The sequence below is a fragment of the Rhinolophus hipposideros genome (genome assembly GCF_964194185.1).
Source record: "Rhinolophus hipposideros genome assembly, chromosome: 3".
NCBI classification, from domain to species: domain Eukaryota; kingdom Metazoa; phylum Chordata; class Mammalia; order Chiroptera; family Rhinolophidae; genus Rhinolophus; species Rhinolophus hipposideros.
Genome location: NC_138049.1, coordinates 92,522,958 through 92,546,841, shown reverse-complemented (window position 1 = coordinate 92,546,841; position 23,884 = coordinate 92,522,958). Strand labels below are relative to the sequence as shown.

Below are 23,884 nucleotides of genomic sequence, written 5' to 3'. Positions count from 1 at the left end.
TAAACATACATATATATGTGTGTGTGTATATATATATATATATATATATATATATATATATATATATATATATATATAAAAATAAATACAGACTTAGCTTTTGTACATACAAGGAAAACATTCCTAGAACAATCAGTTTGGTTTTATTTTTTTATTTGAAAAGTTCCTCCAGGTATATCCTCATATATGATATAAGATAATACTACAAATTACAGAGCTCTTAGAACCATGTTTTAATTTTTTTCCAAATACTTCATCAAAAATTGGTTAGAATGATCTCATTGATACTACTGGTTAATGATAAAATTTACATAGTCTAAACTGAAATAAAAAAGTTAATTTTCCAGGAAGTAAAATTGGTTTACAATTGGTTTTAGAATACAAGATAGAAAATTTAGTGTTAACATAGCTATTACATTGAGAAAGCACGATAATGAAGGATTTTATCCTTTTTGATTGTTTTTCTGTGGTAAATTCTTGGGTTAAAAGGAAATTTTAGAGATACATTAAAGATACATTTAGAGATCCAAAAGCCTTTATTGTTAATTAAATAGGGAAACATTCTTTTTCTTCAGTTCTATTTGATAGATTATCTATTTTCATTTGAATTACTTTACCAATGTTTATTCATTTATTTCTTCCAGAAAGAATTTATTGTGGGACTTTTCTAATAAGATTGCCTACCTGTTGAATGGTAGACATGATGCAAAGTGAGCCTGTATCTAAACTAGATTACAAAAACAAAACGCTATACTCCAAAATGTAGAATTTACTGGGAAGACCAGAGATTAAAATTTTATTTTCTAATAATTATTTCCTTGATAATGTCATTCTAGATAGTATCAGATAAGACATTGAATTTTCATTTATATATGTATGTGATTTTAAGTGTTGTACTTGGTTGCATTTTTATAGTGAAATATTTAGAAAGAATATTTGGTATACTCGTATTTTTCTTTTATTAAACCATAGAATTAAAATTGTCTTTCATTGTAATTACTGTCATACGCTGAAGACTAAAACTTGACTAAAAGGTTGGTTTAATTTTAGTTATAACTATATTACATTAATACATTGGTTTATTACTCTAATTTTGGTACTAAAACATCTTTTTGGAAGCTGTCTTGGTGTTCATTGAGTAATAAAAGAGGCTTCGTTCTAGTTTAATGTATATTGAAATTAATACTCATAGTTTTTTCTTTTGAAAGACAAGAATAAATCTAAAATTTAATACACATCTTATGCAAATTAGGTAATCTACAATAGGTATATGCTAAATATTGAAATGGTACTATTCATTCTACAACTGTTCCTTTTTCCTGCTTTGTAAAATAATTTTTTTGGTTTAGTCTTTTTTCTAGACATTTCCTATCCTTGACTTTTCTTTCCAGATTTTGTTTCCTAGCCTGTTTGCCATGTTTCCCTTCTTACGTGTCAGGAAATTATCCTACCTTTCTCCATTTTGGTAAGATAACAATTTATAAAAGAAATCAAAATAGTATATTCCGTATAAATAGGTGGTGCACATTGATTTTTCTTTGTAATTTTACTAAAAGTGTACGTGTTTGTCTGTGTATTCTAACCCTTTGGTTTTCCATTTTAAAATAAAATGAAATTCATGTTGGAAATATTTTCCTGATTAGTTAGTTGAAGATACTCTTTTGAGAAAAGGTTTTTGTTTCACAACCATAAAAGTCAGTTTATTTTCTCCCAAAATTTGATATTTCATTTTGATTTTTAAAAATTCCTTGTCTTCTTAGGCAGTTTTTAGAAATGTAAAATGGCTGACAATGTGGCAATGTGATTGCAAGAGTTAAATGATTGTCGTGCCTTTTATGCCATGTGTACAGTATAAATCCATTGGTATCACTCTTAGGTAAATTTAAAAGTGTTCAAATATATCATGAGTTGAAAATGTGCACTCTTTTATTTTACTAACGTGATGGCTTAAATGGAGGACCTGAGAGAGTTTTAGAATAGTAAAATTATTTGTCTTGTTGTAGCCCCAAATTGGACATATGAAAGGCCTTTTTACATGAGCATGATATATAATTTTTAGATCTACCTTTTATTTACCCTTTGAATTTTATTTATCTTCATCCGTTCTGTGTTTTTCTGTTTATTTCTTTTTCTTTCTGCAAGTTGCTTAAATATGCATTTGAAAATAATCTTCACAGGCCAAAATGATTAGACTGATTGTACTTTTCAAGCTTTCTGTATTTTTGTATTTTTGGTAGGTTGTCAATGCACATTTATCAGTGTGAAAAGCAGTTTTTAACTCTCCAACCTTCAATATATTTTAAACATCTTTTAACATATTGATTGTTTTCTTTGTTTATGAAATTTACAAATAAAATGAGATATTTAATTTCCTTGATAATGCCATTATAGAGAGTATCATATAAGACATTGAATTTTCATTTATATATGTATGAGATTTTAAGTGTTGTACTGAGTTGCATTTTTATAGTGAAATATTTAGAAAGTATATTTGGTATATTTTTCTTTCATTAAACCCATAGTATAATGCATTTTCCATTAAAACCACTGTTTCTTATGGTTTGTCATATTTTATAATTAGTTATAGACAATTATTGAATGACTAAAGACAGTAATTAAACTGAGCACATTAGATTGCCTGTCGTGATGTATTTATTAACTTAGTGGTCAGATCTAAGGTAGAACACACAAAGTAATCTCAGAATGTGAAGATGGAGAATTAAGAGGTCAACAAATATTAATGTTATTACAAAATGCATATTGCCAAACAGTGATACCTCTTCCTCTGCCTTTGCTCTTTGTGTCTTCCGTCCCTTGACAAAAATGATCTCAATGAATTACTTTGAATGCGAAAATTGATAATAAGCTTTGAGGGCAGTAATTTTAAGAATCTTTAGATTCTTTTAAGAAATAAATCAGTGAGGTGGGACGTCTAAATATTTGACAGAAAACATTACAAACATCCAGGCAATGGTAATGTGAAGAATGAGTCCACACCTGGAAGACAAGGCCAAAGATATCTGCTGTCATATCGAGTATCTTGACTGTGATTTATACGCCTACTTTGGAATCTGGGCTGAAGGAAGATAATATTGACAGTGGAAGTGTCTAGAGTTACACTTAGGGTTCTTATATCAATTATAGCTACCTGGGTTTCAAAATTAAAGACCAGCTCCTTTTGCAAGTTTTTCTGGATCATCTAGGAAAAGGGAAGGTATTATATACTATTATTTCAGATATACGAATTACCTAGGTTTGTCTTTAAACCCATTGTTGGATTAAAGGTCCGCCCTTTATGGTGGGGTAACAAGTGGATAATCTACATAGCATTTTCCCTTGATGACCTATTTATCTTAGATTTATAACTGTCTTTCGATTCCTAAATAAGGTAATGTCTAAACACCAGTGCAGTGAACTATAAATAGTTTAAGTCCCAGCACAGTACAGTATGTATGTGTGTACACACACACACACACACACACACACACACACACACATATATAAAGACACATTAAACTATACTTTCACCTTACATTGAGAAATGCTGTGGGAAAGCAGCAGGGTCCCAGATACAGATGATTCCTTAAAATTTGAGTATTAGTTTAAATACTCAAGTTTAAAACACATTTTATGTGTTAATTTCCTGATATGTTGTAATTAATTATGAGTTGAAGAAGTAAATTATGTTTTTTTATAAGCAAGAGCTTAAGGTGACAGCTTTTTTATACTACAGCTAATGATACAGATTTATATCTTTTAAGAAGAACTTTTTGCTGAGGTCTAAGTCTATTAAACATGAACTTTATAATATTAATAAAGTCTTATGCTGTAAAATGTATCAGGTAAAGAGGAAGTTTGTTTTTAAGGGTGAGTGTTGTTTTCCAAATGCATATGAAAAGCACAGGTCAACTTGTGAGTCCTAGTGGTACTCTTATTAATTTATAGTTTATTAAAAATCCAGAAACACTCTTACCTTTTAAAATGTAAAGTTATTTCTTAGTAGATATGTTTAATTTTGTTCTCCAGATCTTGTAAATTTTGATGACATAGCTTCCTCAGAAAACTTGCTACATCTCACTGCAAATCGACCGAAGATGCCTGGAAGACGGTTGCCTGGCCGCTTCAATGGTGGACATTCTGTGAGTTATTGTTGTAAAGTAGGGAATTCAGCAAATCTGGCGTCATTCTGAAGTTAAGAGTAAGGGAGGATTTATAGCTTCACTAGTTTAAAAATCAGGACGATAGCTGTTACACTCAGGTGGCAAATGGTTGTGTTAAAGAATCATGCTCATTTCAGCAGAGGTTGGAATGGAAGGTTGCAGAATCAGAAATAAAGAGTTATCCTCAGACCATAACCACAGAGCATACGGTCAAAAGGGGACAGGGTACTTGTGTAATCTACCCGTCCAACAACAATAGTTAGAATTTAGTGGTACATATTCATGTTAGGAAGAATGAGAACATTTTTCACCCTGAAGTAGTGTTTTTTGTAGTAGTAACCCTGGTATTTAAATATGTAACTTCTTTTTATGCTTTCTGTACACTTGCCCATGATATTGGTAGTACATTAATGTTAATATATTTTGCTCTTAAGCACTATGGTGCTTGTAAATTACTTAAGTAGGGAAAATTTTTATTGCTAAGGAGGCAAGCTGGTTTTTCCCTCAAGATAATGCAAGTGTATTATTTAGCGTGAGGTTATGTAACATCTTGTTAGTAATAATGGAATATCTGGAACAGTACCTGCTGAAAACAGTGATAAAAGTTATTATTCAAATACTCACTAACTTTTCCTTCTTTGGTGTTTTCTGTTTGTTGATTTTTCAAAATAACATTTAGCCAACTCAAAGCCCAGAAAAAATCTTGAAGTCACCAAAAGAAGAAGATAGTGCCAACATAAAGCCATCTGAATTTAAAAAGGATTCATGCTACTCTCCAAAGGTGAGGTGTACATTGTGTTCTAAGATTTGCACAGTAAGATTCTTTGTGAACATAAAAACTGGAATTTAAAGTGTCCTTTAAGAATTATTTCTTCTGCCAAGAAATAAAATAATTCCTCATAAAAAAATTGAGTTAGTAAAGGTAAGTCACACTATTCTCTGTAGATCGCTTTTTAGAAGAGCTTACATTATTTTAAATGAATTATATAGATGTTACATAGTTCATATTTTTTAAGGCATAGATCAGTTTCATGTTCCCATTAAACATACGCTCATTAGGTCAGAAGCAGTCACTTGTTTACTTCTTACCTAGGTTGATGCTTGACACCATAATAAGCAGTGAATATATACTGGAATGAATGGCAGAATACATGGATTCTTCCGTCTCATATATGTGTTAAGACTCTTATAAACTCTTGTCATTTTTATTTAAGGTAGTAGTATTATCACAACTGGCACTCACATTTAAGAATGTCATGTTCCTCCTCAAATTCATTGCAGGGCATTTGGCTGCTATTGAAGTTGATCAGATACACTTAATCTGATTCTCTCAGCTATTAGCAGTCTGAAAATTTACTTGTTATTTTAGTGAAATAGTAAAAGGGTATCAGACCATGTATTCATTTTAATGCTGCTTCCATGCACTTACTAAATTTTTCATAATTACTTTTAAATGAAGCTCTTTGGATATTCTAAATAATAACTACTTAATGTTGAGGATCAAAACAATACCTTAATGCTGATCCAGTAGTCCCCCCTTATTGGTGGAGGATGTGTTCCAAGACCCCAGTGGATGCCTGAAACCATAGATAGAATTGAACCCTATATGTGCTATACTTTTTGCTATACATACATACCTTTTTAGGTAGGGAAGACACTTTATGGCTTCTCTTTGGCATATCCGAATTGCTAGCATCATTTCTTTTGTGCTTTGGAGCCATTATTAAGTAAACTAACGGTCACTTGAACACAAGCACTGTGGTACCATGACAGTTGATCTGATAAAGATGGCTACTGAGTGATAAACAGGCAGGTAGAGTAAACGTACAGTGTGGATACACTGAATAAGGGGAGGATCCACATTCTGAGCAGGGCGGAGTAGGATGGCTTGAGATTTCATCACATGACTCATAATAGCATACAATTTAAAATGTGAATTGTTTATTTCTGGAATTTTTCATTTCGTATTTTGGACTGCAGTTTACCACGGGTAACTGAATCCTCAGAAAGTGAAACTAGATAAGAGGGGACTGTGTATTATTCTAGATGTTCCACTAGGCAAACCATTCAGAAGATATATCTAATGGATTTTTCTTTTCTATAAAAACCCTTGACATTTCTTCACAAAAACCTCTAGTGATTGCAAGTTTATTTGGTGGTTTTTCCAGTTGTGAACATCGCACTGCTTTTAGTATTTCCAAATTTACCATTTATTTTGAAATATTACTTTATCTCCTTGGTATGAAAATCTTTCGAAGTTAAATATGATACATATGAGTACAAATAGAATCAGAAATGTTTCTGTTTATCGTTTTCAGCCATCTGTGTACCCTTCAACACCTTCAAGTGCTTCTAAACCAAATACAGCTGCTTTTTTAACTCCATTAGAAACCAAAGCTAAAGTAGAAGCAGATGATGGGAAGAAAAATTCACTGGATGAACTTCGAGCTGAGATGATTGAGTTGCTGTGCCTTGTGGAAGCACTAAAAAAGGATCATGGGTAAGTAGCCCTTGTTTTCTTCTTTGACTACTACTTAGCACATGTAAAGAATTGTTCTAAATTGAACAAGTTTATTTTCAAAGAAATTTTCATTAATAGTGCTTCTCTCCTCTTGGCAAAAAGCTTGAATTAGAAAACTTGTGCTAGTAGCCCAATTTTAGGAAAGGTCCATGTGTACCTATAATTTAAGGCTAGAAATCTGGCCAGTAACGGGGTTAATTAGTTTTAAAATATTAGGAAAACCATGCTGTATTTTGTATCTGTGGTATATCTGTATATTTAGTTTATTTATCAGAGGAATTTGATTGCCATTTCTGCTAGGGTTGAGTTGGGTATTTATAAAACAAGTGGGTTGGCTCTTTTAACTCTGAAAGTTTTTGATAATGGTATATAGTAAGACATAACCCTAAGTGAAAGTTCTGTATGTTTTAGAGCTAAAATAAATTTAAAAGAGATTACCCTGCCTTCCTCCCTTCTTTTAAATGAAGTAGTAAAGGTTCAGAGGGGTAAAACTATATACCTAAGATCACACAGCTCTTAAATCGCAGAGCTAGAACTCAAAAGCCATATCTTCTGTTGTCAGAGATCATTTCTATAACCATTGTTACTTGAATTTTAAAACTTGTTAATCTTTTAAACATAATTCTGCAAAAGCCTAGTGGGTAAACAGATCAAAAATCAGATAAACTAATGAACTGGGGGTGAAGGTTCAGGTGCTCTTCCCCTTTCTCACCTTCTCCTGTAGCCTCTAAAAGGATTTCATGGAATAATGGAATCTGGTATACAAGTCACTACCAGAGACCATGTTACCTCTGAGCTTGTATGTACCATTTCTCCCCCAATACGCAGTAGGCATTGAATTCTTTATTAGAAATAATATCGAGATTAATAATATGGTGTATTTGTAGTTTGCAGAGTACTTACATAGACGTCTGTTGTATAGAAATAAAAAAATTATCTTGAATGGCTACTTAAAACTGTATACTGGGGGTGCCAAAAAACTGTATACAAGTGGACACTGGTCAACATTGCTCAAGCAGTAGTTCGCTGTAATCAGAAGTGTCTGGACGCTGATGGTAACCACTTTGAGCACCTCTTGTAATTGCAGAAGTCAAACGTGACTTGTATTCATCTTTTGTTATCGGTATATATTGAGCATTGCAATTTTAATACAGTTTTCCTTTCTTAAAATGTGTATAAATTTTTTTGGCACCCTGTATATTATGCATATGTATATCATATACAGAGTGTGTTTAATTGCATAAATACATGATGGCTTTTTGTTGACTCCTTCAGTTTATCTCTTCTGAGAGTTAAATTTTCTTTAATTGCAATTAAATTTCTTTAATTGCTCTTCTGAGAGCAAATTTTTTTAAAGATTCTGTAATATGCACATTATAAACTGTAAGTTCATTCATCTAGTATATATTTACTAAGCGCCCCATGTATCCAAGAAGTCTCCTGATTTGGTGATTTTGACATTCTACATTTTTGATACCACATGTAGTATTTTCAGTGAACTAATAATTATGTATATAAATTGCTTGTAGGTGCTTTTAAATTAGCTGTAAGATGAATAAAAATATGATTTATATATATTTAAAAATGTAAGATACTTTCGAAGTCTTACTCTGGGAAAATGAAATGGATGACAGTTTTAATCTGAAGAAGAGCATCACAGGAGAGCAACACATATATATATATACATATATTTGTATATACATATATACATATATAATTTATATGATTATGTATGTATATAATACATATGATATATATGTGCACGTGTGTATATTGATGCAGAGAAATACTGTACAATATACAGCAATAAAAATAAATGAATTTTAGTTACATGTGTGAACATGAATTAATTTTAAAAATGTTGGGGGTGGGAAAAGCAAATCAGAGACATGTATATGGTATTTCATTTATATAAAGCTGAAGAGCGTACAAAACCAAACAGTATGTTGTTTCATGATATATTTGTGTATGTGATAGAATTAGAAAGAAGAAAGGTACAATAAATACTATAAAACTTTTCCAATGAATGAGGGGGGAGAAATGGGACTGAGGAGGGAGAGTCACTTTCGATATCAGAGGTATTGGTAATAATATTTTATTTCCTAAGCTAACTTGGAGTTCTTAGGTTTTAGCTTATTATTATATCTTTGTAGCTTACAAATACATAAATAGTCTTGATGCATTCAGTATTAAAATCTGAAATGGATGGAATAAGTCATTGAAAAATCCAAAGAGATTGACAGAGAAATACATTAATAATCTGTTTCTTCAGTAGAAAAGTTAATATAGAAGATGTATAGTTTGATCCTGTTCCTGTGAAAAGGAAACAGAATGTTACATAAAAGTTTTATGTTATATAAATGTGTTTTTAAAAAGAGCAATAAAAATGTGAGACTGGTACTAAATTATCAGATCATAAACCAAATAATTAGAATAATATAATACTGTTATATGTATCGATAAATAAAGCAGGGTAGTCTAGAAGTAAATCCTAATTTAGATGTAAATAAAATGTATAATAAGTTCAGAATAATAGAATAATTGGAAAGGAAGCATTATTTAATTTAGTGATAACCTTATGGAAACGGGAAGTTAATTAGCTTAGAAGTACATTTTATATCACATCAAAATAGGCTCTAGGTGAAAAGTTTGAGTTAAATATTATTTTAAAAATTATAATCAGTGGAAAATTTACTGCCAGTATAGAGAAATGGTTTTCTAATCATTAAAACCACAAAAAAAATTAGTTTTAAAACAATATAATTTCAAACTTCCTTTCTTTTTCGTATTGTTCATGAGTTTTCACGAGTTTCTCACGCTATTATTTTGACAATACTCCTGAAGAGCGTTTTCCCAGTATGTATTGAGAGGCCAGAAATGTCCACACCTTTTTATTTAGAAACTTGATATACTGATGTATTCGTGATGTTAATAAAAGTTCCTATTCTTCCCATTTTTTTTAGCTTCCCCCCAAAACCAACTAACCAAACCAAAAAACCCTGGATATTTGAGTATGAAGCAACTATCTTCAGAATATGAAAATTTCAGTAGCATGGAAATGTTTCAAAATACTTTGTGAAATGATACAATAAAAATTATATACTTACAGCTACGGAGGAAAAAATGACTATGTAAAGAGAAGGGAGCCCAGAAAAATGAAAATGTGGGTTATGAAAGAGGGATTGTTGGTTACAGTTTTTTGCTTATTGGTTTGGTTTTGGAATTTTAATGTAACATTTAATTTTTAAAAAATAGAGAAATGTATAAAGTCCAGGTTATCTTATTAAATAAACTATAATTTGCCTTACACTGTGACATGTTTTGACATTCATCTTCCCAAATTGTTTAGGCTCTGGGAAAATGCGTGATAACTGAATATAGGAAATTGTTTCTCAAGGCCAGTTATTATTTCTTTATTTTATTATGAGCTGTTCTGTATTCACTTAAATTTTTTTTTTTTTTTTAAATCTCAGATAGGTTTGTCATGGTTTTGGTGAGTTTTTAACTGTCAGATGGAACCATTCCAACTAGAGATTTTGAAATTTTTGTCAATCAAAATAGCTCTTGTTTAAAAAGTTCTCCCAGTGTTCTGGGATGTCAGGCAACAGAGATCCTGTTAATATTAGTCAAATATGTTGTATAATTGAAAGACTTAAAAATAAATGCTTTGTTTTTAAGGAAAGAACTGGAAAAACTACGAAAAGATTTGGAAGAAGAGAAGGCAATGAGAAATAATCTAGAGGTAATTCATTTCTCCCAGCATTGAGATTATGGTCAGCATAAACCAGACATGTTTATTCCAACCCAGCTGGGTGATTGATTCCACTACAAATTACGCTGTCCTACTTCAGTTGGACACTCCCGGCTGCTTGGCAGCCATTTAATTAATCTGTTGTTGACTCCCTGTCACTGTCACATTCCATTCGTTCATTCAGTAAATATTTTTTGAGCACTACTCCCATTGGCAGTGCATGAGGCATGGAACAAAACAAACATGGTGCTTGCCTCTTAAGAGTGTCTAGTTCTAGATCGTTTACACTCAACACTGCTTCTTTCTTGAGCTATAGTTCTCTTTTCCCACAGTTTTTAACTTTTGTCTGTTTTCTTTTTGTTTCATTTTTTTGTAGGGGCAGAGCTGGTGGTGGTGGGATAGCTGTAGATTTTGCTGACTTTGATTTCTTACTGAGAGTTTACTTTATAATATTATCGTCTTCACTCTGCTGATGACTTACCATTTCACTTATTTTATTTTATCTTCCTTAACTTTTTTTCCATTCTCACTGACTTTGGTTTTCATTTGTAGTCTTTTTTTCTGCGTGTGTCAGGGAAAGTGTGTCCTGACATTTTTCAGAGGCTTTTTCCATTGTTTGTTTTTAAGTATTTTATACTCTTCTGTATTTTTACTTTGCCTCATTACTTACCTATTTCTTTTGTTAACACTGTGAAACAAAGAGAACATGGGACTTTCTGTTAAAAAACTTGAGCTCCTCTTCTGACTTTACTCGTGACTTTCAGTTCTACACCATATGTCAGTTATGCTTAAGACTTTCTATACATTATCTCATTGGACACACATAACAATTTGTAAGGATTATTGTTCCTATTTTAAGGGTGTGGAAACTAAGGTTTAGAATAATTAAGTCACTAGTGGAGCTGAAATTTTTAACAGAAGCAGCCAGACTTTAGAACCTTTACTATTAGGGATTAAGTTATACTGTTTGAACTTGAGGAAGTCACATAACCTCCTTTGGTTTTAGTTAAGGTGATATATGTGAAGGTCTTAGGTAAATTATCAAAACTCTTATTTTTACTCTTATATCACCCTTTTTTGGCTCTTTCTCCTTTCCATGAAAATACTCATTTTTTTTCCTTTATTCATAAAACAAAGAAAAGACCTCTTTCAGTCCAGCTTTCCTTTTGATCCACTGTAGTTTTCTCTTTTCATTTGGGTTCATTTGTTGCAAAACAAACAGAAAAGCATAAATTTGCAGTCTCTAAGTGTTTCACCTTTAATTCAGTCCTTAATTCCTTGCATTTTTGGTTTTCTGATGGCAACTCCAATGTCTGCAGTTTCTGTAGCATTTCACATTTTTATCACTGCCACTCTTTCAAAAGTTTGCTTTGGTCTTTGTGATACTGCATTCTTCTGTCTTTAACTTCTCTATCTCTTCCTTTCTTCTAATGTAAATGAGGTATTCCTTCAGTGGTGTCCTAGGCCCCCTTTTTTTCTGCATTCCTGCTCTCTTTTCTTATCTAGGCTCATGAATATCGTGATTAGCTCTAGTTCATCTTCCACCTAAATCTAATTCTTCTTTTCCTGGCTTCTATTCTGTGTTATTCTAGCCATTAGATTCCCTGGCTGTTCCATGGAACTTACACTTAGTATGTCGCCCATTAAATTTATCATCTGCCCTTCCTGTTCTTCTGATTTTCTGTTTTTGTTGATGGTTTTGCTCCTCTTACAGGCATGCAAAAATGATAACCTCTGTTCTCTTCTAATTTCATTCGCTTTCAGTCCTATTAACTTACATCCTAACCCTTATCCAGTTCTTCCCACTATTTCTGTCCTTTTATCATGCTTTTATCTTTTGGGTAGCCTGCTTAAGTTTTTCTCATTATCTCAGATTAATTTTTTTTGCTCAGTACTTTCAAGAACTTTCTATTACTTACAGAATAAAATTCAAACTTCTCTACTTGACATATAAAGTTTTTTTGTGCTTGATCGTGGTTTATCTTTCTTTCCTCATTTGTGATCCTCAATTGTCCCTTACAGTTAGTCATCTGAATTTTACTCTTATTGTATTTTCCTAGATTTTTATTTTGTCTCATCTTCTCATGCCCAAGTTCTACATTCTCAAGGCCTAGCTGAATCACCTTGGTACAAGTCACCCGGTATCAGTTGGTACCAGTCTTCTGATTAAAAGTAATTTGTCTTCTTCCAAATACATGTCCTTTAGTTTTGGAAGAGATGAATAAGTTATAATTTTCTATCTTATCGCTGTTACATTATGTACTTAGTTTGCCCATTTTTTAGACTGTCAGACTATTGAAGGTGGGATCTGTGTCTGTTTTTATCTTTGCCCATAGCTCCTTGCACAGTGCTATGTACATATTAGATAGACAATAAATTTTTGTCACATTGATAAATGTTAGTGGGTACATGTTAAAAAGGTCTTAAATATCCAATGTGTACCATGGTAGAAATTGAGAAATTAAAAAAAAATCCTTCCACTCCTTCTATTTTACATGTACACATTTATATTCATATATGAACATAAGATAATAAGGTAAACAAAGAGGAGCTAATACAATGTTAAGTTTCAATACATGATTTAATTTGTCATAAAAATTGTAACAAGAGTCAAATGTATTGTTTCTTTTTTGAAGAATTTCATTTGATTAACAAACCCAGCAAAATCAGCTGTCACTTAGCCTCTCGCTGACTTACACATTTTTTTTCCTAATGAGGAAAGTTTTGACTCTTGTATTTATAAAAGCACGCTTATTCAGGCATTCGAGTTTTAGGATCATATAGTTAAAGGAGAAATTCTATTTCCCCAAAGATTGAAAGTGGTACTTTGAAGTTAACATTATATAGTATTAAATTATACTGAGGAGTGATAAAAACAATTAAGATGAACAACGAACATAAAAGAGCTTGATGAGAAACTAGCAATAAAAGTATTTGCCTGATAGCTTAATCTATGACAAATAGCAGTCTGTTAAGAGTATTACTGACTACATACAAGGTTGTTTCTACACCCTACTCTGTCTTCCACCAATGTTTATTTCTTACTATTTTCTATATATCCTCGCCCATTATTATTGGTACAGTTGGTTAATGTACTTTAGAATAGAGACAATAATAGCACATAAGGCTGAAGATTTTGGGGATTTTTGTTTCAATCTAGTCTGAAGACTTGAGATTTTCCCAGTCCAAAGCTGCTAAAATGTTTAGCTAATAATCCTATTAGCTGACGAATAATATTAGAAAAGATCCTGGAATTAACAACCATTCTTGAATGGTGATTCAAGAAGAATCCCTTAGGAGATTGTGAACATACTGATTTCTGCTTTTTGATTATGGTGAAATGTTCATCATTTAGTAATGAACGGTAGAGGTTAGTCATAGAATGTATTACTTGTCTGCCCTGTTGGGTAGAGAGATGATGCTGTTAGAAAGTAAGGCCTAAATATTTCCACATGCAGTGAAAGGTTAAAGATGATCAAAACATGATAGAATTGTGAAGAGAATATGCAAACTAGGCTTTAGAGCCTTACGCCTTATCTGTGCAAATTCTGTGCTGTTTGTTAGCATGGAACCATTGGCATGGTATTTAATCTCTTTAAGTCTTAACTTAATTATTTGTAATATGTCAAAATTAAATAACTAGTTATTGTGAAAATTTAATGGATTTCCATTTTTTCTTAAGTTTTCAGAATTGTGAATTTCTGTTAAGGATACAGTTTGCCTAAAGGTAGAAATATTTCCAACACATTGACTGAATCTTAAATATATTTCTGTGCTTTAGAGAACAGAACTTACTGTTTACAGATGAGGAATTTGAGACCAAGTGATTTGTTAAGTGATTTACCAATATCGCACAGTTGTAAGTGAAAAAATACAGAATGAAACTGGTCTTTTTTTATTTTCACTGTTCTGTACTGTCTCTTTTGTTTAATTACAGTATGTGTACATTTCTTAATTTGGTTTCAAAGGTTCTCTTGTTCTTTGTAGGGCTGATTTTCTTAGTTCTTTTAAATGTTGACATTACTTAACATTGTTCTGGCCTAAGCACCTGTAATTCCTTTTTTGTTGTTGTTACGTGCCATTTAGGAACTTACATTGTGACATTTTCTTCTGTTAAACGTTTTTATATTATACCATTGGAAGTTTTCTGTGCATACTGGGGGGAATTGGATTTTAGAATGGAAATCAACATCCAGAGGCTCGCAAGTGTGATCAGTTTTTAACGACGTAAAATAAAGGAACTTTATTTATTAAAGTGAAAATATTTTATCTGTTGCTCAATTTGTGTTTTGTATTTCAGGTAGAAATAGAGAAGCTGAAAAAAGCAGTCCTGTCTTCTTGAAGTGGCACGGACCCGGAGTTTTTATTGTTACAGGGACTCAGAAGCAACACTATGAACTTCGACTGACTTGTTACTTAAAAATAACAAATGCTGATGTTGTGATAAAGAAATATGGATATATGAACTATAATGTCTAGAAAAGTAGGGGGAGGGTACATTTTTTTTTTTATATATTTTGTTTTGCCAATATGAAAAAAAGAGGCCTTATTTCTTATATGCTGGGATTGCAAACTTTTTTTTTAGTTTGCTTGAAAATACTACTGAATCTGTATAAAAAGGAAAGTTCACAATAGTTTTTTTATTGAAACTTGTATTATTTTTAAAGAGATCTATACTATAAATATGGTGATATCTTTACAAATAATCTGTAAAATATACTATTTGAGAGGACAAATTAGCTTTATAGTAACTGTAGTCACTACTTTTCCCATACATAATACATAAGGGATATAAACTCTGTGTGTGTGTGTGTGTGTGTGTGTGTGTGTATGTATGTATGTATATATCTATCTATATCTATAAATAGATATAGATAGGTACCCCCCCACACACACTTTTAGCTTCTTACCCAGGATTACACTGTTGTGCCTGTTTGTTTGCAGTGCTGTTTATAGTCTGGGTGATGAAATAGGAGTTTCCTAGCTATATACCAGATTACTCACCCATGCTTACAGTAATAACTAATGAAATAAATAATTTCTTCAGCTTTTAGAATATTTTATATCGCTTGCACTATAGAATTCATAAAAGGAATTTAGTTAAGAGGTATTGGATTATTAAATATATTGGGGAAAATATGAGCTATATTATAAATTCATTAGGTCTGAACAACTAAAAATGTCAATTTAACCCTTAACGTGTTGTGCCTAGAAACTACAGCACATATAGTATGCAAACACCAGCCTTATTGCTGTACTTTTCTGCTTATTTTACAGAAATATTACTCATTTCATGATCTTGTGACTTAATTTTTTTATGCCCCCCCCCCCGATTTTTTCTAATAGTAATATTAAGAAAACAAAACTCAAAATTTAAAGTTCAGTGTAAGGTTTGTCATACTTTGACAAGTTGTCATTATGTAAATACTCAGGTTTTACAATGTGTAATTTATGTAATAGACCAAACTAAGTGGTGGAGATATTTTGGACTGTCATAAAGTTGTAAACAACTTTAAAAAGAGTGTTAGTATATCATAAAATGTAATATCTCAGCTTATTTAAAACCAACTATAATTGACTATTCAAAATTCATTTTCACAAGATGGATGAATTAGCAGTTTCTTCAAAGTCATTTACGAAAAGTTGAAAAATTTTAGATGTTGTATCTGCATTCTCAAAATGTAGGGTTTTATATTAAAAGTAGAAATCTGACTTTTCATTTGCAAAAATTTAGATTTTAAGATTTATTATAACAAATAATTTTCAGATTTTAAGTACCATCTCTCACACTTCCATTTTATGTTATTTTAAACCAAATCAATATTTTTTCTTTAAGTTTTGATCTTATACTACTGAAATCTTGTGTTAATGAAATTTTGTCAGCCTCTTTCTAATAAAAGAACTGAAGTAGAAAATAATAGAAATTCCAGTATATAATTACTTAATGTTAAATTCACAACTTAATTCATGCTTTTGGGGAAACCTGATTGTATTGAGTATGTACATTTTAACTCTTTGAAATCCTTAAGGTCTTCTGATAGAGGTCACTACTGAACAAAATTGTTTATTCCTAAGGTTTTTAAATGACTTGTCAAATGAATGATTTCCTTATTAAATAAGTTAGATCTTATTTTCTTTTAATGACAGTCCTTAGGTAAACATAAAAACAATGTGTCCTAGAAATCATCCGCTAGCTTTCTGCCTGGAAACATCTATGAAGTGACCCCTCCTCAGCCTAATAATTGGGCGGAGGAAGTTTCCAGCAGATTTCAGGCTGTTCTTAAAGTTTTTGTTGGTCATTTTCTCACTAGTACGTCAAATCAAGATGGTCATGAGTATGGAAACACATTTAAAGTATTTGCTTTTATACTTCCTTAAAATAGAAAAGTACTATCTGTATTTTTCTGCCTTTGACCAAATAGTAAAGAAAACCAAACAAATTCAAACTTAAAGGGAAAACTGATTCTTTTAATCTAGCCGTTTACCAGTATTCGTTCTTGATATGGGAATTGTATTCCTATTGATAAAGTTTATATCACAGAATGGTATGTAATAACAAAAGCCTTACTTGGGGATAAATCATTATTTTTTTCTATGAGTATAAGTGACAGACGAGAGGTGAACAGCACAGACTCTGTCATTGCCAAGTTATTAGTGAATGTATTATTCAGGTTTGCTATTCTTTGAAACACAATATTACTAATTACATTTCAATATTAGGAGTAGTGTGTGTGTGTGTGTGTGAGAGAGAGAGAGAGAGAGAGAGAGAGAGAGAGATATCACTAAGCTTCTTTCCAAAATTTAAGTCTGAAACCTCTTTAGAAAAAATTAACTGCAGATAGGAAGAGAAATGGGTCTGGTATAACAGCTGGTTCTCTTATGCTTCTTACTGTGATCATATTAAGAAAAAAACCCAAGTGCTCTCTAGATTTGTTGGTAAACATTTTATGCTTGCATTTAAACTTGAAGTGTATGAACAGAAAGAGACAATCAGTTAAAATCAGAAATGAGAAGTGTTAAAAAGGTAATGGCCTTGTTTTGCTGTAGCAATAAAATGACCAAGTGCAATGACTTGATTTAATAAAAATCATCTTTTAAAAGTTGCTGCTATGAATATTTTTAGCCATAAAATGATTTTATCCTTATTTTGCCTGACCTGCCTTTAGTCACTGTTACGTAATGCAGTTGGTGTTGTGGGACCTTAACATTCCAGGGCAGGGGTAGAAACATAGATAGGGGGAAACTCAGAAACTCAAAACTCACTGAGTTGTTTACAGGTGCTGTAAAAATGCATGCTTCTCCTTCAAAAAGAAAAATTAATAAAGAATAGTATTGCCAGTTGTGTCAGTCCTTATTGGTTATTTTTTATTAACTTTAGCATATATGCTTATTGCAGAGTATAATGAAAATTATTTTATATTACTTTTGAGTTTTCTAAAAAAAAACCAGACAATGTAAACAGTTAAATGAAAGCATTAAAAGTTCTAGACCTGTGTGATGTTTACTGAGTCTTTTTCCACCTGGAACTGTGAGATCACATGTTCTGCCTCACAGGAATACTGGGAGAATTTGAAATGATTTAAAGTATCTTGAAGAGTGCTTGGCATAGAGTAGATTTTTAAAAACAAATGGAAGCTGCTCTTTCACTCCTCTCAAAAGTATTTTACAGTGATGGATATGATGTTACTGTCTTACAAATCCTGCCTCCCTGACCACCCAGTGATTGGCCTGAGGGAGAGTATCTTGCCTAAATTCAGTTATTAACATAGAGACTGAGATTTAAAAACTTTGACACAAAAAGAACTAGTCTCAGCACGGGAACTCACCACAGTTACATTCTTCTGTCATCTGGAAAAAACTGATTTGAAAGAAGGAAACTTAATGGAGTATAAAGAAGATGGAAACAGGATCCATAAGGATTTTAAAACTACAAGTCATGCCTGAGCCCATTGCTGGGTTCCTTAAGCGTAAACTTGCTCATAAACTTCTTGGGTTTCTGAACTTAAAATGTCCTGGTAAACATGAGAAACAAGGTAGAACAAGGCAGAGTTGGGAATGGCATGGCCTATGTACTCTGGTTGAAAATAGGCCGCATACGTGACTCCAGGCCTTCTAGAAATCCACTGGGAGATCTGAATTCATAGTAAAGAGACACCATTGTGAAGCGATATGGAAAATAAGGGTGACAGGCATTTACTTGAAACAATCTCATTTTAAAATTACTTGCCTTTTCGAACACGAGGCATAAATGAGGCCTTTGACGGTACCTGCTGGTCAAGTTTTGGATTATGGAATTTTACTGTTTGAATGGGCTTTAGAGGTGGTCTAATTCAGCCTCTGTGCAGATTGTTTTGTCTGAAGGTAGGAGTTTTTGGATTTAGTCTCATTCTAGGAAATAGAAGCAGAGAGCAATTTAACTCAAATGGATCTAATTTGGTTTGATGACTCTTAAGATTCAAGCGACAGGACTGTAGGCTCGGTCTGGGTGTTAAAATTTTTTTCAGAATCCTAACCATTATTGCTTTTATTTTACTACTGTCACCTATTATTGTGAATATGCTGATTGTACATAAGGGAAAAAATGTAGACGTGGTAATATTTTTTGTATAGAGCCAATAATTTTTTCTGTCACAGAAGATGTTTTTGTTTTACAACGATTAGATGGTATTCTTTCCTATCAGGTTACAAGTGTTACTTATTGGCTACATTTCAGTTCCTAGAAAATTGTGTGAATAAAGTTATTAAAAGAAACTTTTTTTTTCCCTTTTTAAAAAATTTATTGGGGTGACAATTGTTAGTAAAATTACATAGATTTCAGGTGTACAATTCTGTATTACATCGTCTATAAATCCCATTGTGTGTTCACCACCCAGAGTCAGTTCTTCCGTCACCATATATTTGATCCCCTTTACCCTCATCTCCCTCCCCCCACCACCCTTACCCTCTGGTAACCACTAAACTATTGTCTGTCTGAATTTTTGTTTCTCATTTGTTTGTCGTTTTCTTCTGTTTTTGGTTTATATGCCACATATCAGTGAAATCATATTCTCTTCTTTTTCTGTCTGACATATTTCGCTTAGCATTATACTCTCAAGATCCATCCGTGTTGTCACAAATGCTCCTGTATCATCTTTTCTTACCGCCAAATAGTATTCCATTGTATATATATACCACAACTTCTTTATCCATTCATCTATTGAAGGACATTTTGGTGGTTTCCATGTCTTGGCCACCGTAAACAAAGCTGCAATGAACATTGGAACACACGTGTCTTTACGTATAAATGTTTTCAGATTTTTGGGGTAGATACCCAGGAGAGGGATTGCTGGGCCATATGGTTAATTCTATTTTTTGAGGAACCTCCACACTGCCTTCCATAACAGCTGTACCAGTCTGCATTCCCACCAACAGTGTATGAGGGTTCCTTTTTCTCCACAGCCTCTCCAACACTTGTTACTATTTGTCTTGTTGATGATAGCCATTCTGACTGGGGTGAGGTGACATCTCATTGTGGTTTTTATTTGCATTTCTCTGATGATTAGTGATGTTGAGCATTTTTTCATATGTCTATTGGCCATTTGTATGTCCTCTTTGGAGAAATGTCTCTTCAGGTCTTCTGCCCATTTTTCAATTGGGTTGTTAGTTTTTTTGTTGTTGAGTTTCATGAGTTCCTTGTATATTTTGGATATTAGCCCCTTATCAGAGGCACTGTTTGCAAAAATCTCCCATTCAGTTGGTTGCCTCTTTATTTTGTCGATGGTTTCTTTTGCTGTGCAGAAGCTTTTAAGTTTCGTATAGTCCCATTTCGTTTTTTTTAGCTTTTACTTCCATCGCCTTTAGAGTCAAATTCATAAAATGCTCTTTGAACCCAAGGTCCATAAGTTTAGTACCTATGTTTTCTTCAATGCAGTTTATTGTGTCAGGTCTTATGCTTAAGTCTTTGATCCATTTTGAATTAATTTTGGTACGTGGTGACAGATAGCAGTCCAGTTTCATTCTTTTGCACGTGGCTATCCATTTCTCCCAGAACCATTTCTTGAAGAGGCTGTCTTTCCTCCATTGTATGTTTTGAACTTCTTTATCAAAAATTGTCCATACTTATGTGGTATTATTTCTGGGTTCTCAATTCTATTCCATTGGTCTATGTGTCTGTTTTTCTGCCAATATCATGCTGTTTTGATTATTGTAGCCCTGTAGTACAAGCTAAAGTCAGGAAGTGTGATACCCCCAGTATTGTTCTTTTTTCTTAAGATTGTTTTGGCTATTCGGGGTCTTTTGTGGTTCCAAACAAATCTGATGATTTTTTGTTCTATTTCTTTTAAAAATGCCAATGGGATTTTGATGGGGATTGCATTAAATCTGTATATTGTTTTGGGTAATATGGCCATTTGAACTATGTTGATTCTTCCAATCCATGAGCATGGAATGTCTTTCTGTTTCTTTGTGTCTTCTTCAATTTCTTTCAAAAATGTCATAGTTTTTAGCATATAGGTCCTTCACATCCTTGGTTAAGTTTATTCCTAGGTATTTTATTCTTTTTGCTACAATTGCAAAAGGAATTGTTTTATGTATTTCTTTTTCTGAGATTTCATTGTTAGCATATAGGAATGCAGTGGACTTTTGTACGTTGATTTTGTAGCCAGCAACTTTACTGTATTCATTGATTGTTTCTAATAGCTTTTTAGTGGAGTCTTTAGGGTTTTCTATATATAGCATCATGTCATCTGCAAAGAGTGACAATTTAACTTCTTCATTCCCAATTTGGATGCCTTTTATTTCTTTCTCTTGCCTGATTGCTCTGGCAAGGACTTGCAACACTATGTTGAAAAACAGAGGTGGTAGGGGACAGCCCTGTCGTGTTCCTGAACGTAGAGCAAAGGGCTTCAGTTTTTCACCATTAATTATGAGACTAGCTGAGGGTTTGTCATATATGGCCTTTATTATGTTAAGGTATTTTCCTTCTATACCTATTTTATTAAATGTTTTAATCATAAATGGATGTTGTATCTTGTAAAATGCTTTTTCTCCATCAATTGATATAATCATATGATTTTTGTCCTTTATTTTATGTGATGTATCACATTGATGGATTTGCGGATGTTGAACCATCCTTGTGCCCCGGGGATGAACCCCACTTGGTCGTGATGAATAATCTTTTTAATGCATTGTTGTATTCGATTTGCTAGAATTTTGTTTAGGATTTTTGCATCAGTATTTATCAGAGATGCTGGTCTGTAGTTTTCTTTTTTTGTGTTGTCCTTACCAGGTTTTGGTATCAGGGTAATGTTGGCCTCATAAAATGAGTTAGGGAGTACTGTCTCTTCAATTTTTTGGAAGAGTTTGAGCAGGACTGGTATTAGATCCTGTTTGAAGGTTTGGTAGAATTCACTAGTGAAGCCATCTGGTCCCGGACTTTTGCTTTTGGGAAGGTTTTGGATGACTGGTTCAATTTCGTTACTGGTGATTGGTCTGTTTAGATTTTCCAGTTCCTCATGGTTCAGCCTTGGAAGGCTGTATGTTTCTAAGAACTTGTCCATTTCTTCTAGGTTATTGAATTTGGTGGCATATAGTCCTTCATAGTATTCTTGCATGATCCTTTGTATTTCTGTGGTGTCTGTGATAACTTCTCCTTTTTCATTTCTGATTTTGTTAGTGTCTTCTCTCTTTTTACCTTAGTCTAGCCAAGGGTTTGTCGATTTCGGTAATCTCTTCAAAGAACCAGCTCTTTGTCACATTAATTTTTTCTATTGTTTTTTTGTTCTCTATTTCATTTAGTTCTGCTCTGATTTTTGTTATTTCCTTTCTGCTGACCTAGGGTTTCACTTGTTCTTCTTTTTTTAGTTCTTTAAGGTGTAACATGAGGTTATTTATTTGGGATTTTTCTTGTTTCTTGAGATAGGCCTGTAATGATATAAATTTCCCTCTTAAAACTTCTTTCGCTGCATCCCAAAAATTTTGGTAGGATGTATTTTCATTGTCATTTGTTTCTATGTATCTTTTGATCTCTAATTTCTTCTTTGACCCAGTTGTTCTTTAAAAGTATATTGTTTAATCTCCATGTATTTGTGTTTTTTCCAGAAACTATTGTAAGAGCACTGAGTAGCTTAATTTTTTAATAAAGGAGATCACTTGTTAACATTTCATAATATAGTGTATTTTTAGAAATACTCAATTAACAATACAAATAAAATCAGATATGACAGAGTAATGACACTTTATCCTCTTCCTTGAAAACAATGAGAAATAGAATGAAATAATAGTAGATTGAAAAAGATTTAAGATAAACACATTCCCAAATAAGGAACCAATTTGTAATAACAATACCTACTAAACGTTTTGAGGTTTGGAATAAAATGAAGGACAACCTGAGGTGTGTGACATGCCTCCCCAGACCTTGTTCCAGAAGCAGATTTCTCTGAAGTGTCTATCCGATCATCTTAGGCCCAAATCCTATGTAGCAGAATGGCAGGGCTTGTGGAACGAAGCCACACTACCTGTAAGCCCCTATTTGAAACCTGGAAACCAGGGGGAGGGAGGGAGACATGCCCCTAGGAAAGGCAAGAGATGCAGTGTGGGTGTTTTAGATAATATGAATTAAAGCTCTAGTCACCTCCCTCCTGCTCCTTCATGCCCTCATTAGCAAATTGCTGACACCCTTCAAAGGTGAGTAATCAGACATCACACACTCATCTTTACAGATGCGCAGGTGCATGTGCTATATTCAAATGCACAGTATTAAAAAAATGTCCTGAAATGCTTAATTCTACAAATAGAAATCCCTGTCTCGGGGGAATTTTTTAACACATAACACCAAGACACATATTTGTTAAATTAGGGAACTTTAGGATAAAGAATAATGGCCAAAAAAGAAAACGAGAGTTTTAATTGACATCACACCACAAATAATTAGGAAATGTAATTAAAACTACCACTGAGCAGGTAAGGCCAGAAGAGATCATAGCTGTTGTTTCAACTGCTTTAAATTACTCAGTGCTTTAGAAAACTGGAGAATTCCCCAATTAGTTTTATGAGTCCAATATGACTTTATACCTGATGACCACAGGGCGACCTCACTTGTGATTTGGTATCAGGAGATTTATCAGCCTTAATGCATTATATGAAATGATGAGGAAAAAAATGATCGTGTTGACAGGGCAGAGCCAAGCATTTCCTTTACTGGGAATGTGCTGAAGAAATCAAGGACAGTTTGGCCTTGATTCATGGGGACACCAACAAGTCTACCCACTATTGCACTGACACCATCAGTGCAAATATCAACAGTGAAAATAGTAACTGACATCTTAGTACTGTTATGAAAGTTTTGACCTTGTGGACCATGCACTTGAACTGTTGACCTAAAATAACCATACTAGGTCCCGAGGATAATGTTCAGTGAATGTATCGATCAATGAATGAAAGAGGATGTAGCCCATTTCTTTCACCCCTTGTCTT

The 23,884-nt window shown here is 32.8% G+C and overlaps 1 protein-coding gene across 1 annotated transcript in view; it reads left to right on the top strand.

The window, feature by feature from the left end:
* The window catches only part of CD2AP (CD2 associated protein), a 111,003-nt gene extending 93,078 nt beyond the window's left edge, over window positions 1-17,925 (top strand). Inside the window, exons 14-18 of the mRNA XM_081032300.1 lie at window positions 4,027-4,139; window positions 4,840-4,941; window positions 6,479-6,660; window positions 10,360-10,423; window positions 14,733-17,925. Of these exons, the coding sequence (XP_080888426.1) occupies window positions 4,027-4,139; window positions 4,840-4,941; window positions 6,479-6,660; window positions 10,360-10,423; window positions 14,733-14,774 (503 nt within the window). The 3' untranslated portion in view covers window positions 14,775-17,925. The remainder of the gene's footprint in view (window positions 1-4,026; window positions 4,140-4,839; window positions 4,942-6,478; window positions 6,661-10,359; window positions 10,424-14,732) is intronic.
* The last annotated feature ends 5,959 nt before the right edge of the window (window positions 17,926-23,884 follow it).